Source organism: Haliaeetus leucocephalus, unplaced genomic scaffold (assembly GCF_000737465.1).
Source record: "Haliaeetus leucocephalus isolate CR32 unplaced genomic scaffold, Haliaeetus_leucocephalus-4.0 Scaffold1000, whole genome shotgun sequence".
In the NCBI taxonomy this organism is placed as follows: domain Eukaryota; kingdom Metazoa; phylum Chordata; class Aves; order Accipitriformes; family Accipitridae; genus Haliaeetus; species Haliaeetus leucocephalus.
In genome coordinates, this window is record NW_010973436.1 from 1,425,937 (window position 1) to 1,440,776 (window position 14,840).

Genomic DNA, 14,840 nt, shown 5'->3' on the forward strand with positions numbered 1-14,840 from the left:
ACTGTGAAGAAAATTAACTCTATCCCAGCCAAAACTAGCACATTCTCCACCCCTTATTCCACACCATTTACATCATGCTCAGGTCTCACACTATCCAATACATTCTCATTAGCCACCACCACCCATCCCATCCTTTGATACAATAACACAGATATCATTCCCTTAGTCTATGGACCACCCCTGTGAAATGTCTGTAAAATGTCCATAAATGTCCACTGAGTTCATCTAGTCCATGACTTTGGGCTCCATCTCTTATGGTGGTCACTAAGGACAGGAGGGGTGCTGTGTTGCATGAAATTACTGGGCACCAAAGCCAGCTCAGGTCAGGTCACTGCTGCACTTGCACTGCTTCTTGTAAGGCTTGTCCTCCATTGTTTCAGGTGGTTCCTGCTATAGTAATTCCCCTAACACACAACTCAGATCCCAGGTTACAACAATTTAAATGTATTTCTATTAAAATCTCCACCCTTGGTCCCTTTGGACCAGACCATAGGGTTTAACATTGCAACAAACTCCTCCCCTTGCCCCTGCTCCAGCTTAGACTTATCCACAGACAGCAGTCCCTTAGGCGTGTACCTGCTCCAAGTGGAGCCTTATCTATGGGCCACAGCCTCTCCAGAGGTATACCTGCTGTGGCGTAGACTTATCTACAGTCACTTTGAGGTGCACCTGTTCTAGCGTGGCCTTATCCATGGGCAACAATGCCTTCAGAGATATACCTGCTCCAGCATGGCCTTATGCACAGCCACAGTACCTTCAGAAGTAAACCTGCTCCAACATGGCCTTACCCATGGCTGCGGTCCCTCCAGGGGTGTACCTGTTCTGTCATGGGCTTATCCATGGCCATGTGCTTTGAGGTGCTCCAGCATGACCTCATGAACAGCCACGGATGCTTCAAGGTGTACCTGCTGCAGCGTGGACTTACCCACAGCCACAGATGCTTTGAGGTGTAACTTCTCTAGCATGGACTTATCCTTGGGCCACAACGCCTTCAGAGGTATACCTGCTGTGGCATAGACATAACCACAGCCACAGACACTTCAAGATATACATGCTCAGGTATGGACTTATCCAACGGTCACAGATGCTTCGGGTTGTCCTGCTCCCATGTGGACTCATCCACAGGTCACAGTCCCTTCAACTTGAGTTCACACTGGAGTTCCAGCCTGTCTGCTACAGCAGCATAGAAACAGCAGCGATGCCCTGGCCATCTGCCAGCCCAGGCGCATTGCCATTGCTGTTATCAAAATGTTCCCAGGCACAGCAGAGTAAGATGATCAGCAGTACAGCAAACAGCGAAAGCAAAAAGCAGCCACCAACGAGCACTAGACTCTAACAGACAGTGAGACAAGCAAGCCCCATGCAAGCACAGGAGCCTGCCAATTAAAACCTAAACAGCAATAACAGCTATAAATTTGATCTAGCGCATTCCAATCAAATCTGTCATTATCTCAAACCCTTCGAGCCCCACTTGGGCACCAAAAAGGACTGTCATGGTTTAATGCCAGCCGGCAACTAAGCACCACGCAGCCACTCACTCACCTCCCTCACAGTGGGATGGGGGAGAGAAGCAGAAAGGTAAAAGTAAGAAAACCTGTGGGCTGAGATAAAGACAGTTTAATAGGTAAAGCAAAAGCTGTGCACGCAAGCAAAGCGAACAAGGAATTCATTCACTACTTCCCATCGGCAGGCAGGTTCAGCCATCTCCAGGAAAGCAGGGCTCCACATGCGTAACGGTGACTTGGGAAGACAAACGCCATCACTCCAAACATTCACCCTTCCTCCTTCTTCCCCCAGCTTTATAGGCTGCACATGACGTGATGTGGTCTGGAACATCCCTTTGGTCAGCTGGGGTCAGCTGTCCTGGCTGTGCCTCCTCCCAACTTCTTGTGCACCACCAGCCTACACTCTCCCAGTGTGAGAAGCAGAAAAGACCTTGACTGTGTGTAAACACTGCTCAGTAGTAACGAAAGCATCCCTGTGTTATCAACACTGTTTTCAGCACAAATCCAAAACATAGCCTCATACTAGCTACTGTGAAGAAAATTAACTCTATCCCAGCCAAAACCAGCCAACCAGTCACCACCTGAATTTACCCAACTGCTGCAACAAATGGCTTGTAAGCCACTCACAGACACACAATTTCATTCAAAATAACTACACTAACAAACACATTCAAGATACGACACTTTTCTTGGAGGTCAGTTCACAATAAGAGGCACCATTTGCGGGGCAAAGCACTGTGTACAGTTTGTCCAGTTCAGCTGGCCTCTGGCTCTCCCCTTTTGCCATTTTTTGGTTCCCAATGAGTAATCCCTGATGGGATCTTGGTTTGTTCTGTCATCCTGGCCACTTTTCCTTTTGATACATTTTCTTCAGAGTGGTCACGCTTTACCTTCATTTCCATTGGGTCATCTGTATCATCTATGGCAAGAAGGAAAGATGAATTAAAGTTTGCAAGTCCTTCTCCGACTTCAGTGCAACAGCCCGCAATGACAGTAGCAAGCAAAGTTACAAAGCGTGCCAGAAAATGCTTCTGTTTACATGCAACAAGAACAACACTGGGAATAGGGGACTCTGGTCCCCTAGAATAGGGGACTTTGGCTTTCCCTATCTCCCAAGAGCAACCACAACAACATTTACTCCCCTATACCGCAGTGTTTGTGGGAGAACTGTCAACATATATTGGTTATATCTGGAAGGTACCAAGATGCAACCTCCTGGATACATTAGTATGCACAGGATTGGGAACAATTAATTCCTTCTGTCCATAACAATTGGGGCAAGAGTACTTAAACTCCCCTCAGCTGCTGCATGTTGGATTTCTGTAATATATACAGAGGCTGCTATGACATACTCTTAAATACAAAAGTGTTGCTTCACTTTCCTTCCTGCAGAAGATTCCTCTGAGGCTAAGAGCTCATCACAGGCCCTAGGATTTCAATTTTAAGAGCACAGGTGCCATATAAGTGAAACATCTGTGTGATTGAAAATACCTAATGAATTCAAGCTCCCCCAAAGTTTGAGTGTTCCAGTCTTACCTCATAACTACTGGTTTGTTATGCATATGCTTAACCTACTTAAAAAACAAGGTCAAAAGGTAAATTTCTTCGAGCAGTTCAGCACTCAAGGGCTTTCCGCTCATTAGCGGTCAGTGGGAATCTCAAATAATTCCTGCTACGGGGCAGAGTAGATTATGGTAAAAAGGACAAACAATGATGTTCTGGTTCGCAAGAGGCATGGGCAGAGCTGCAGAGATTTCTGCACCTTGGAGATATACCTCGCAAACCTGGGGGCTGGGGAGTCCGTTTGTGCAGACCTGTGGAAGGTAGAGAAGGTTTGCTTTTGGGAAGGCATTCCTCCAGCAGGCACAAGCAAGTTCCCATCCTGCAAGAGCAGCCAGAAGGAAAGGAACACTGCTCAACCTCTGGTTTCCCATTTTAACAGTTACTAGAAGAGCAGCACATGGTGTTGGTAATCAAGAGGAAAGGCATCCTGGAAATCAACACAAAATCAACCACTAAAGCTGGTGACAGCCTCTGCAACACAGTACACTGATCATCCAGTGCCGCAGCACCTCTTACCTCTCGTGAGCTGGGCTGTTCTGTACTGTTCCTCTCTGACCTGTTTCATCAGCTGCAGGTTGTGGTCGCTGGCTTCCTTGTGGTTCACCATTGGGAAGGGGTAATCTTGACCTGGTGCAACATGGAGACAGCAGCCTTTACAGAGCTAATCAAGGATGTTTCACTGAATTTGCACCAGGGCAAATGCTTGCAGCTTTTCTTAAAATAAATGGCAGCTAAGATAGACCAAATGACCCACACTTCAGAAGTGCCTATTTCTCTCCATCAAGGTGTAAGAGTTCCCATTTAGACATAAGCTTTTAAGAGACTTCAAAGATGCATTAGAGCAAGCATAAAAGCACAAGATGTTCAGGTACTATTTAAAGACAGCCAAGCATCCCAGACAGAAAAATACAAAAGCAACAGCTCAGAGTGATCCGATAGTTTTAGGACATGAAGTTGAGGCAAAAATATGTACTTTGAAATTAGACTCCAGTAAAAAACTTTAAAGGAGAATTGGCAGAAGGTAGACTGCTGAATTAATCCACTTTCAGAAGATAAATGCATGACTTGTGTTGGAAGTGTGATGCTTCCATTTCACGCATGTAATTATTTTGGACAGTTAGCAGCAGCAAAATCCTTAGCAAGGTATTTGAATGAATTACCTATGATACACCCTGCTTGCTTCTGCTCCTCTTCAGTTGCTGTCCAGGGCTCATAGATGTACTTGGAGGGAAAGTTCTTTAGTATAGGCAAGTATTTCCTATAAAACAGGAATAATATGGGGTTTTATAATCTTGCACACAAACATTCATGCATTTAAGAGAAGTGTAAACCAACCTATGCCATATTAATTCTTGGTGATCATATTGATACTACAATCCATGGGAAAGTTCTGATTAATTTTGCACAAAAGAACTGTTTTTATGCTCTGAAACCTCAATAGGGTGATACCTTCCAAAAGTTAATTTTACAACATACAATAAATGGGTTGATTAAAATATTCCTTCAGTTTTTAGTTCATCCAAAATATTTTGGTTTTTAACATTTTCACTGACATTTCATCCTCAACTTCAATAAATTTCAAAAACAAACTCATTAAAAAAATCTAAAAAATTCTTACAGTATGGGAAAGTAATTTTCTGTCCCACTCTGTCAGGTATGTCAGCACAGGCTTCCCCTCGACAATACCCAAAGCTAGACAGGATGTGAGGAAGAGGAGATGTGGGGAAATGGAGTTATTTGCTCAACATCAACACAGTCTGGTCCTACCACAATCAGTGGTAAAATCACCCACTACTTACGAGAAAGCCCATCAGTACCTTATCGAGAGATAAGGAAACTGAGACTCTGAAGCAAAGAGGACCCACTCAGAGTGGAAAATAAAACATAAGTGTCTGAAATTAATCAGACCACCTACAAAACCAAGAAACACAGCACAGCCTGGAGCAGGGGGATCTGTGAGAAGTTTTACTCAAGTCCTTTAGAAAGAGGAGTCAGCCAGGTGATCAAACACAGCGCTGGAGCCAACAAGTGCTCACAAAGCAATACAATGCCCTGCTCAGTCACCACCTGTGCAACCATGGGTATGTCTCTCTGCTTCTCTGTGCCTCAGTTTCCTTATGTGTTAAATAAAATCATTGCTATGACCCCTGTTTCACAGGTGTATGCATTTCAAACAGACTGAGTTCATCAGCTCCTGCTGTAAGAGGAGCCAGGGAAGCTCTAACGGAGCAGACAGTGCCATGCTGTGCATCGCCCTACCGAATATACTGCCCCTCAGGGTCTGTGCGCTTCCCAAAGCGGATGGGGCAAAAGATCCGCGTGTACTGGTGGAAGAATGCGCTGGCCGACAGCCACATCCAGTTCCCTGCGTTGATGCTGTAGTCAGCATCTAACAGCAGCTCTTCGAACACCTGCACTTCAGGGATGGGAAGAGAAAGAGAGAAACACCCCTGAAATGGCTAAATTGCAAAAAATAAACAAAAACAGGCTGGGAGATGAAAGGTGAAGCTTGCTGCTAAAAGCACAGCACCGTGCTGGTCTGGGCTACCCTTCTCACAGGGCACACAGGGAAGGCTCTCCAGCAAGACAGTTTGCCAGAAGGAAGACAGGGCAACCCAAAGCCCAAATGTCTGGCTTTGAGGCCTGCTGTAGACTGAGCAGGTCTCCAATATCCCCATCATCCAAAAATCATCAGGCCTTGGGGACGGGAATGACCTCTCACTGCTGCACTGAGTGCAGCAGGGCTCGGACTTGAGCGAGAGACCATGAGATTTCTAGCAAGGCTCAGTAATGAAGCACTGCTCTACAGTACCACCTCCCACTGCCAGGCTCACGTTTTGTAGGGGTTTCTCAGAACCAAGAAAACAAAAAACCAGAAGTGAACCTTCATGCCCTCTTCCCAGCTGATCCAAAGGTCCCCCCGTGTCAGGAAGCAGGCAACAGCGTGCCGAGCAAGATGATGGATCCAGCCTTCCTGGCGCAGCTGGGTCATAATCGCATCGATCCATGGGAACCCTGTCTGTGCCTGCAGCAGAAAAGAAACATCAGCCCTCCCACTGACAGTTTCATTACACTTCTTCCCTACACACTGCTGTAAGCAGCCAGCAGAGACCAATCCCAAGGCAATAGAAAAACTAAACTGAAACACAGCAGTTGTGGCAATGCATCTTGTTACCGTTTTCCATTTGTGGAGCCGCTCCGCATCCTCATACCAACTGATCTGAAGGCAGATGGGGTTCCCAGCCATTTTGGTGAAATTTGGTGTTGCTGATGCCACCGTATAGAAGAATTCCCTCCACAGAAGCTGCCCTTGAAGCGACACCGGGGGCAGAGAGTGATGCTTGGCCTGCAAAACACAGATGAGGTGAAAGCTTTGGTTCATATACACCATTGCAGTCTCACTTAGTTTGTGACTGTCAGGCCCATAAAATGAAGATTAATCTAACTACACTACTGGCTTCATGGCACTTTACCATGAAAGCTAAAGAAATCAAAGATCTGAAGCAATGCTATATGCCCAAAAGCAAAGCTGAACTCTGTTAGACCTCAATGTTACCTCAAACATTCTCTATCTACCTTCCAAAATGGTGTCACACTGGGATTTCTTAAACTAAACATGCATTTATTAACATATTAACTGCTTGGCTAGCCGAATTCAGATGCCTCAACCATGTCTCAAGAGATACTCTTAAGAAGGAGGTTCAGGGTTTCTTGGGTTGGTTTCAACCATACTTTTTCTTAATAACCAAACAAGTTTTCAGAAGTTGGGTTTGGCTTATGCTATAGTTAAAACTTGTCTAAGATGTAAACAGATGCTTTCTAAAAACAAAACTCCTTGAACAGGCTAAACCGATCAAAAACTTCACTTAAACATCAGGCAGATGTCTTGAACTCCTTGAATTTTAGGAGGGTTTTCCTGGGCTTCCCTGCTGCTTCCAGGTCTCATTGCTCCCTATTTCTCATATTTCTAAAACTTAATGGGGAAAAGCTGTATATAGTCACAGGCGTTTCACACAACATATAAAGCCACTTCACAGATTTCATAGGACACAATGAGAAGGCATTAGCAAAGTAGCATTTTTGTGATGCACCAGGTCTCTACCAAGATGATCCGAGTGTTAAATCCCAGCCTTGTTAAATCCCACATCAGACACGTGAGAGTGCTAGATTTGCTTAACTATGACCAACTATTTTCTTACCTGAGCATAAATGTTTGACAACCTATAAAAAAAGGTGCGAACTGACAGACAGCCCACACTGAAATATGGGCTCAGGCCTGTTGTGCTTGGAAGCAGCGAATTTGGGATTGTTCTCGGTTTAGTAAAACTTGCCACCCAGCCCTAAAATGAAAACAGAAATCCAGGTTCAGGCAGTACAATGTGACACATGTTCAGCTAGTGAAACAGGGAAAAAAACTCTTGGCAATTGGCTTCTACACCACAGAGGCCTGTTCAATGTCATGCATGGAAAATACTCCCACTGCCCATCCTCCCCCAAATGCCACCATCAAGGAGAACAAAATCTTGAGACCAGGCTGCCATCCTCCTCAAAGATCTCCAAATACACAGACATCCTCCAAGCCCAACATCAAGGCCACATCTCACCCGTGGGTGCTGTGAAGCTCTGCTCTTCCCAGAGAGCCGGGTGATTTTGTAAGACAGGGAACAGCTCTCTAGGTCCAACAGCACTGCACTGAAGATCTTTTCCACTTTATGAAATTGGGAGTGGGTAAAGCATCTCCTTAAAAGCAGCCGGCACCAAGGCAGGCTTGGCTGCCAAGAGCTGAGCCCTGGCAGTGGAAAACTCAGCCAGAGCTGGAACAGGACTCTGCGGCTGAGCAGCTTCTCGAGGTCCAGACACAACCACACATAAAAGGAGGACACTAACTTCAGCTCACCTAGAGCCACCAGCATCACCCATGTAAAATCAAGGCTGACCTGGTCAGTCAAGTGTTGCTCCAAGCGCTGTAGCCCTTCGGTCTCTCCTCCTCTCCAGGGAGAGAGGCTCTCCGCAGGTATCTTCAAATCCACAGGGAGAGGCACCCTGTAACACTCAGCAAGGCCCGGGTCAGGGGACCTACATTTCCTAATGTGAAAGAGAGGCCTCTTTCAAAGAGGGAACCGGAGCCAAAAGAGGGAGGAAGACCCCTGCCCATTAGCTCTGTCACGGCACAGCCAGAACACAAGGGAGCAAAAGCACAGCCAGAAACTGCAGGCTGCACTTGGGGAAGAGTGAGCTTGTCCTGCAATCACTCCAGGTAATTCTAGCCCGAATTGAAGGAAAAGGAACAGACCCACGAAATTACAGTGCTCAGAGCAGTCGGCTGCAGCCGCCACAGCTCAGATGTCTCTCTCACTTCCCATCTGCTACATAAGACTCAGAGGCATCCCCTCTCCAGCTTCCCCCAGCTGTCTCATCAATCCCAGGGAGGGAGCTAAGAGACTCCTCAGACTCTAAACATAATTATGGAGCACTGGTGCTGCCTCCAAAGGCCACTCCAGCTCCCGTGCCTCTGGGGAAACGTTGCTCTGGGAGACGTTTCATAGGGAAGGAGGCAGATCAGCTCCCTGGGCTGCCTCCCCAGCTGCTCCTTCCTAACCAACGTGGGGGCTCCCTAAGCCCATGCCTCTGAGCAGTCCCCCCACATCTCTTCTGCAGCCTCAGCTGCTGAGGCTTCCCCAAGGCCTCTCCCCGCTGTAAGGCTGGAAGAGCATCAGTGTATGGTATTTTTCCCCCTGTAAAACACAGAAGAGGAGGTTCAGGGAAGTGTCAGTGGTATGCAGACTTCTCAAAAAACACGAATGAACTCAAGAGATCAGTAGAGCTCTTTCTGCTTACCTGGAAAAACTGATCTCAGCTCTGTTGCAGACACCTACAGAAGGGGCCAGTGCAGCTCTCAGAGCACTGGCACAACAGAGGCCTGCTGGGAAGCATGTGAACCACTTATCTCTCATCATCATTAAATTGAAGTGCAAATAAACAAATTAGGGTAAAAAGAAAAAAAAAAAACAGTGCAAGAAAAAAAATATAGGAACTGATATATCCCAATACTTACATGGATCTTATCATGGGACTATCCAAGAACAAGATTTGGGAATTAATGGGATTCCCCCAAGATGGGAAGAACTAAGCCTAGGTTACTGACAGAGAGTTGAGGTCACACAGGAGGCACTTGACACAGAAGCCCCAAGTATCTGCAGTCCCATCCCCAGTGGCCAGCTCTCTCCTACCCCAACCTTACCTCCCTTTGGATCACTGAGCTCTCCTCATGCAGAGCTAAACATAAGACATCCTTGAATCTGAGCTTCTTCTCAAGTCCTGGGAGACATGAGCTCAGTCCCTCCTTCCCATACAGCAGAGGGGAGGAGAGAAGAGATTTAAAGCCAGAAGGGAACAGTATGATTATTCCACCGAAATTCCTGCATAAAACAAACTGTAGTGGTTCATCCAATTCCTGCCCTAAATCTTGATTTGAGGAGGCTAGAACATGCCTTTGAGAAAAGATCTGTACTTCCTTAGTCATTCCTCTGTGAAACTTTTATATACCTTAAAAGTTTGTATCAATGTGCCTTGCAAAAGCTTAAGTCTTTGGACCATGCCACCTCTCATCTGCTCTCCCCTCCTGATAGCAGAATCACATCCTCTGTACATACAATCGATAAACCTCCATGCCTAGAAGTAATGCAACGTAACATCTAAAACACTGTTATCATTTGGCCCTGGCTCTTCTTTCAGGCAGAGAAAAAGGACCTGCAATGTCCTGCTGGCTGGCTGTTACTTACTGGAAGTCTTCAGCTGTAAGGTTTCGTACAGGCACCTCAGGGTCACCGAGCAGAGACAGAATGCGAAGGAACCTCTTGTATGTTAATGGGGGAGTCCCACTGTTCAGGTCCAAAATCCTAAATAAAACAAGATCACTTTTCACCATAATATAAACCAAGAAGGAAGCTGGAGCTGCCAGTGGTTAGGAAGGTGACAGCACAGGCTGGAACAGCCCCAGTTCATGCAACTGAATGTGGAAATTACAGATTTTACAAGTAAAACTTCCCTGGGTGAATGTACATCCATCCCGAGAGCAGTCTCTCAGGACTTGAGACAGCAAACTTGGAACCAGGATGCCAGCCAGTGAAAGCTGATTAGAAAATTTTTTTACAATCTGACAAAGTATTTATATAAAAGTCCTATTAAATGTGTTAAAGAATTTCTTCCATTCTGTTTAAAAGAGTAACTAATGTTTTTAAGTGAATTAAACTGCCCAAAAGGAAAAAAATAACAAACTTTTTAGCCTCAAATCACAGCCCAACATCCTAACATCTGTGCAAAATCTCTTCTGTTACTTCCAGCAGACCAACGCACAAAAATTCTCCAGCAAACAGTACCATGTTCATCCCAGTCCAATTTTCTCAAAAGGAACACATTAGGATCCAGAAAGACCAAGATACTTGGCCTTTCCTCCCTGATGCTTGCTAAATCTAAAATAAACCTACCGTTTGGTATTGTAAAGACTGTGGCCCACCAAAGAAAGCACCTCAAACCCCAGCTCTTCTCCCAGACGTCGTATGTTGGCCTCCATCTCCTTGTAAAATGGCTCCATCTCTGCATCCAGAGTCACTTGTGTGATATTCCACTTCTGGATGTGATCTCTAAGAACAGACTCATACTCCCCTTGAATAACCAGCAAGCAAGAGCCCAGCTGATACAAGTTTTTCTGGAGATCCTCCAGGGACTGCAGCAGAAAATGCCACCGCAGGGTTCCTATGTGCATCACGGACGTCATGAACTTTCTGTCCAGGATGTAGACAGGGTAGACAACCTCCGAGCACTCCAGCGCGGCCAGCAACGTTGGGTTGTCGTGAAGCCGAAGTCCCTTCCGGAAAAGATGAATGGTGCGATGTGGCATCCTGGCTGTTCTCCTCAGACCTGCTAAAAGAGGAAGGAAACCCTTAGCTTTTGGGATACACAAGCCCTATTAAAGAACAAGCTCAATTAACAATTAGAAATGGAGCTCCAAACAGCCCTCAGCGCTTCTTACTGCAAATCTCTTCTGCCTTTTGATAAGTTTTCATGAAAGAGAAAACAGAAACGGGACCAAACCACTCTCCTCAGTCTCCTCAGCCAGGTCCCACCATTCAGCAGCAGTATCATCACCTTGCTCCACAGAGAACGGCTTCTTCCCTAAATGAGTCACTCAAGTCCTTAAATTAAATCCCTAGATTAAATTACATCCCAATAGCGCTCACCAGAACAAAGGAATCAAAACAGTCAGAGCTGCCAGACCTCCGTTTACTGCAAAAACATTTTATAACCCCACAGATGTGGCCATCAGCAAACCCTCCGTATATCAACAGCAAGAAGATGATTTCAAGGAGCTCTGCCCCTGTTCGTACAGAATGGGCCGCAAGGAGAACAACTCTGCAGGAGCCCTCATCTCATCGGAGACCTCATACAACACTGGCTCTGGCAGTGAAAAGTTTCTGGATTTCAGTAGGAGACATCTGAAAGACACAAAATGTTTCCTAACAAACAAGACTGTTAAGGCTTCAAGTTGAAACAAGGGAAAACAAAGCACAGCCCAACCAACACTGATACAAGAGCATAATATCTCAATTCATCAGCTTGCCATAGTTTTTATCCATCTTTCCTAGCCCAGGGAGACCTCATGGTGCTTCTAAGTGTCAGGAGAAAAGCCCTCCTCTCTCCATAGCAGAGCTGGGTGGTGATAACTGCACAAAACTACTCTTATTTCTAAACTGGGTCTGATGTAGGGATTAGCAAACATTCATTCCCCTTTGAACTGCTTCAGCTGAGTTTAGAGGACAGGCAGGAGGGCTAACCTTAGCTCTCAGTCTGGGGTAGCTCAGGGCACAGTCTGAGAAACTGCTCCACAACTGTTGGCTGCTCTGCTCATGGGGTGATGGACTCCACAGACAGCAGCAAACAGAAACAATGAGGCCAGCTGCCACCTTGTGTTTGTACCAAACCCAGCAGCATCTCCCCAACTTGCTCTCTCCCACATAAAAGGGGGGAAGCTCAATGCCCATCTCCAAGGTGGGACCACACCTGCTTCTAATTTCAAGCATTACCACCCAGAGAAGAATTAAGAGATTAGGGATTAACAAAGAACCAAACAACAATCTCTAATCCAGTTCAGCTCTTCCAGCCAAAACGCTCCCTTCACACCCTCCCAAATGGCTGCAACAGGTGACTCAGCCCCTTGTCCTGACTCAACTCACAATCAACAGCTTTACCAGCCTTGTAAAAGATGATCTGGCTTGCCCTGTTCCCAAAAACACTCATCAGCATCACCAAGACAAACCCAGTTGCGCTCCCAGGCCATGACACAGACTGTTACAACCCCCCCAAATAAACGAACCCTGCAAACTAGCAGGGTCATGAGACCGGGGCAGCACCGTGCATAGCCGAACACGGGGGTTTGGGCTTTGCAGGGTGCTCTGCCTTGTGCCCCAACTCGGGCACCGCCCTGCCCGCACGACCTGGGAGAACAGGAAAAACAAGGCAACTCTCCTGCTGCTCAAGAGAGCACCCAGCTGGCACTTTTGGGTAGCAAGCCACGCGCAAAGGGTGCTAGAAGAGTCCCCTGCATCCCGTGGCAGGAGCACAGAACCAGCCTGCACCAGCTGGCCTCACCGAGGGGCTGCCCTGAGTCAGGGGCTCCAAGGCCCCCCACAGCCTTTGGGGCCATCCCAAGCCCTGTGGCCCCACGCGGTCTGCAGGGCCACCCCGAGTCCAGGACCTTGCAGGCCCATAAAGCCCATAGGATCACCCCAACCCCAGTGCCCCTTGGCCACAGCCAGCCTGTGAAGGCTCACAGCCCCACACAGCCTATGAGGCCTCCCCATACAGCCTATAGGAACACCGCCATCTCAGGACACAGCCTACAGGGCTGTCCCAAGCCCAGGGCCCTGCACCCCCACATAGCCTATGGGGTCACCCTGAGTCCAGTGCCCCATACAACCTATGGGGCAACACCAAACTTGGGGTCCCACACAGCCCATGGGGCCACCCCAAACCTGGAGCCTCCCAGCCCCACACACTGTATGGGATGGCCCTGGGTTTCCCGGGGAGGAGCCCAGGCCATCCCTTCCAGTGCTGGCATCCCCTGCAGGGCAAGTGGGGCACAGCCATGGGAACCAGGACAGGGACTGGGAGGGACTGGGCACAGGGCAGGGGGACACGAAGCCAGGGCTAGCAGGGGCCGGGTTTAGGAGCAGCTCTGGGGATCCCAGTGCAGAGGACTGGGGGAATCAGAGCTGGTGGGGAGCAAGGGTTGCAGGAAAGGGGGCTGGAGCATGCTGGGGACGGAGGGACCACGGAGCCAAAGAGGTTTCAGGGCTGGGTAAGGAGCTGGGACCCACCACTGGGTGACAAGGAACACAGCGGGATCACTGGTGCAGGCCTGGCAGCACTACAGGCTGTGTCGGAAAGGAGGTGGTGGCTCAGCACCAAGGGACTGCATCCTCAGACACTCCTGCCCCGTCAGGAGGAGGAGGAGGAGGATCTTCCAGGGTAATCGGGGGAAGGCAGAGTAGGCACTGTCTGTTGATCAGCTTTGTGTTGGGATTTATCCACCGTCACTCTTGTAACTCTCTATGATCTGGTGACTTGCAGCCATTCACCCAGCAAGGCCAGGCAGACTCCTCATATCTGGATTATGTCTGTTCATCAGAAATCAACCAGCACAGGCAGAAAATTCACCTTGCACCTGATACATCCCTGCACTTTGGGAGAAGTATACCACGACAGAAAGCAGGGAAAACCCCAAATAGGACAACTGGGCCTTACCCCAAGGGTTACCTGGCTGATGCTCCAGGGTCTTTACAACATATTGCCCCGAAGAGAGGATGCCACACAATCGCTGATCACGGCTCTCCTGCTGATAAGCATTTCTCTCTGCAAGCAGAGATCTGCAGTGGTCCTCAGAGTGTCACCATCCGAATCCAAATGCGCTGCTCCTGTTCCTACAAGCATTAGGAAATTAGTTACCCAGGTTTAAACAATCCTAAATACCATAAATATGTGCATCGAGGTGGATTCTGCATCAAAGACGGTCTGAGCGACTCGAGGCTTTTGTGTAATTCCTGAGGAGGAGGATCGCAGCCAGCTCACTGCCTTCCGGTCCGCCACCCCTCGGAGCCGGCAGAGCAAGATGGGGCACGTAGGGACAGAGGCTAGGAAGGAAAACATTTAACAGCTTAATTTCCTCTGCAGGCACTCCTGATGTGTGTCAAACCACAGATGTTCTCCTTGGCTAGAAACCTGTCCACTAAGAAGTGATAGTAATGCAGTTATAAAGCTTTAAATACAGGTGTCAGCCGCCTGGAAAAGCAGCCTCACGACTGCCCTCTGAAACTGCGGTTTGGACTTTTGAAGTGGAGTAATTGTCACTATTAAGTTGTTTAACTGTATTCTGATTTGACAGGCTTAAGAACAATTCCTTATTTAAGAAGAATCCCCATTTTTTACATTAATTTGGTTACATAATCCCAGTCTCCACATCCAGCCAGCCCTGAGGCTGCTGTTGATCCAAACCCTGTGTTATTTCTCTTGTTCTAATAGTTTAGGTGATAAAGTGCTATATATAGCATCTGATACAAGAAAATGGCATTTTAAGTCGCACCAGGAAAAGAGCCCCAAACCCACCCCCCTCCTCCCCGTGTAGGGGCTTGGCCGGCTCTGCCCCCACAGCCCTCGGGGGCCCGGGGACCCCTGCCCGTGTTGGGGGACGGGCCGGGGCCTTCAGACGGGCGGGGA

General features: G+C 47.8%; 1 protein-coding gene across 2 annotated transcripts in view; it reads right to left on the reverse strand.

Annotated features, from left to right (window-relative positions):
* Positions 1-1,731: 1,731 nt before the first annotated feature.
* LOC104842313 (cryptochrome-1-like) overlaps positions 1,732-14,840 on the reverse strand; it is a 13,242-nt gene continuing 133 nt past the window's right edge. The window contains exons 2-12 of one of the 2 annotated variants that reach the window (XM_010584570.1): positions 13,872-14,047; positions 10,556-10,991; positions 9,851-9,967; positions 8,006-8,153; positions 7,268-7,408; positions 6,244-6,414; positions 5,953-6,093; positions 5,328-5,479; positions 4,229-4,326; positions 3,585-3,695; positions 1,732-2,424 (exon numbers count right to left, since the gene is read on the reverse strand). In XM_010584570.1, the coding sequence (XP_010582872.1) occupies positions 2,261-2,424; positions 3,585-3,695; positions 4,229-4,326; positions 5,328-5,479; positions 5,953-6,093; positions 6,244-6,414; positions 7,268-7,408; positions 8,006-8,153; positions 9,851-9,967; positions 10,556-10,968 (1,656 nt within the window). In that variant the 5' untranslated portion in view covers positions 10,969-10,991; positions 13,872-14,047 and the 3' untranslated portion in view covers positions 1,732-2,260. Of the gene's footprint in view, positions 2,425-3,584; positions 3,696-4,228; positions 4,327-5,327; positions 5,480-5,952; positions 6,415-7,267; positions 7,409-8,005; positions 8,154-9,850; positions 9,968-10,555; positions 10,992-13,871; positions 14,048-14,840 lie in introns of both variants that reach the window. The other variant, XM_010584569.1, reaches the window with a different exon arrangement.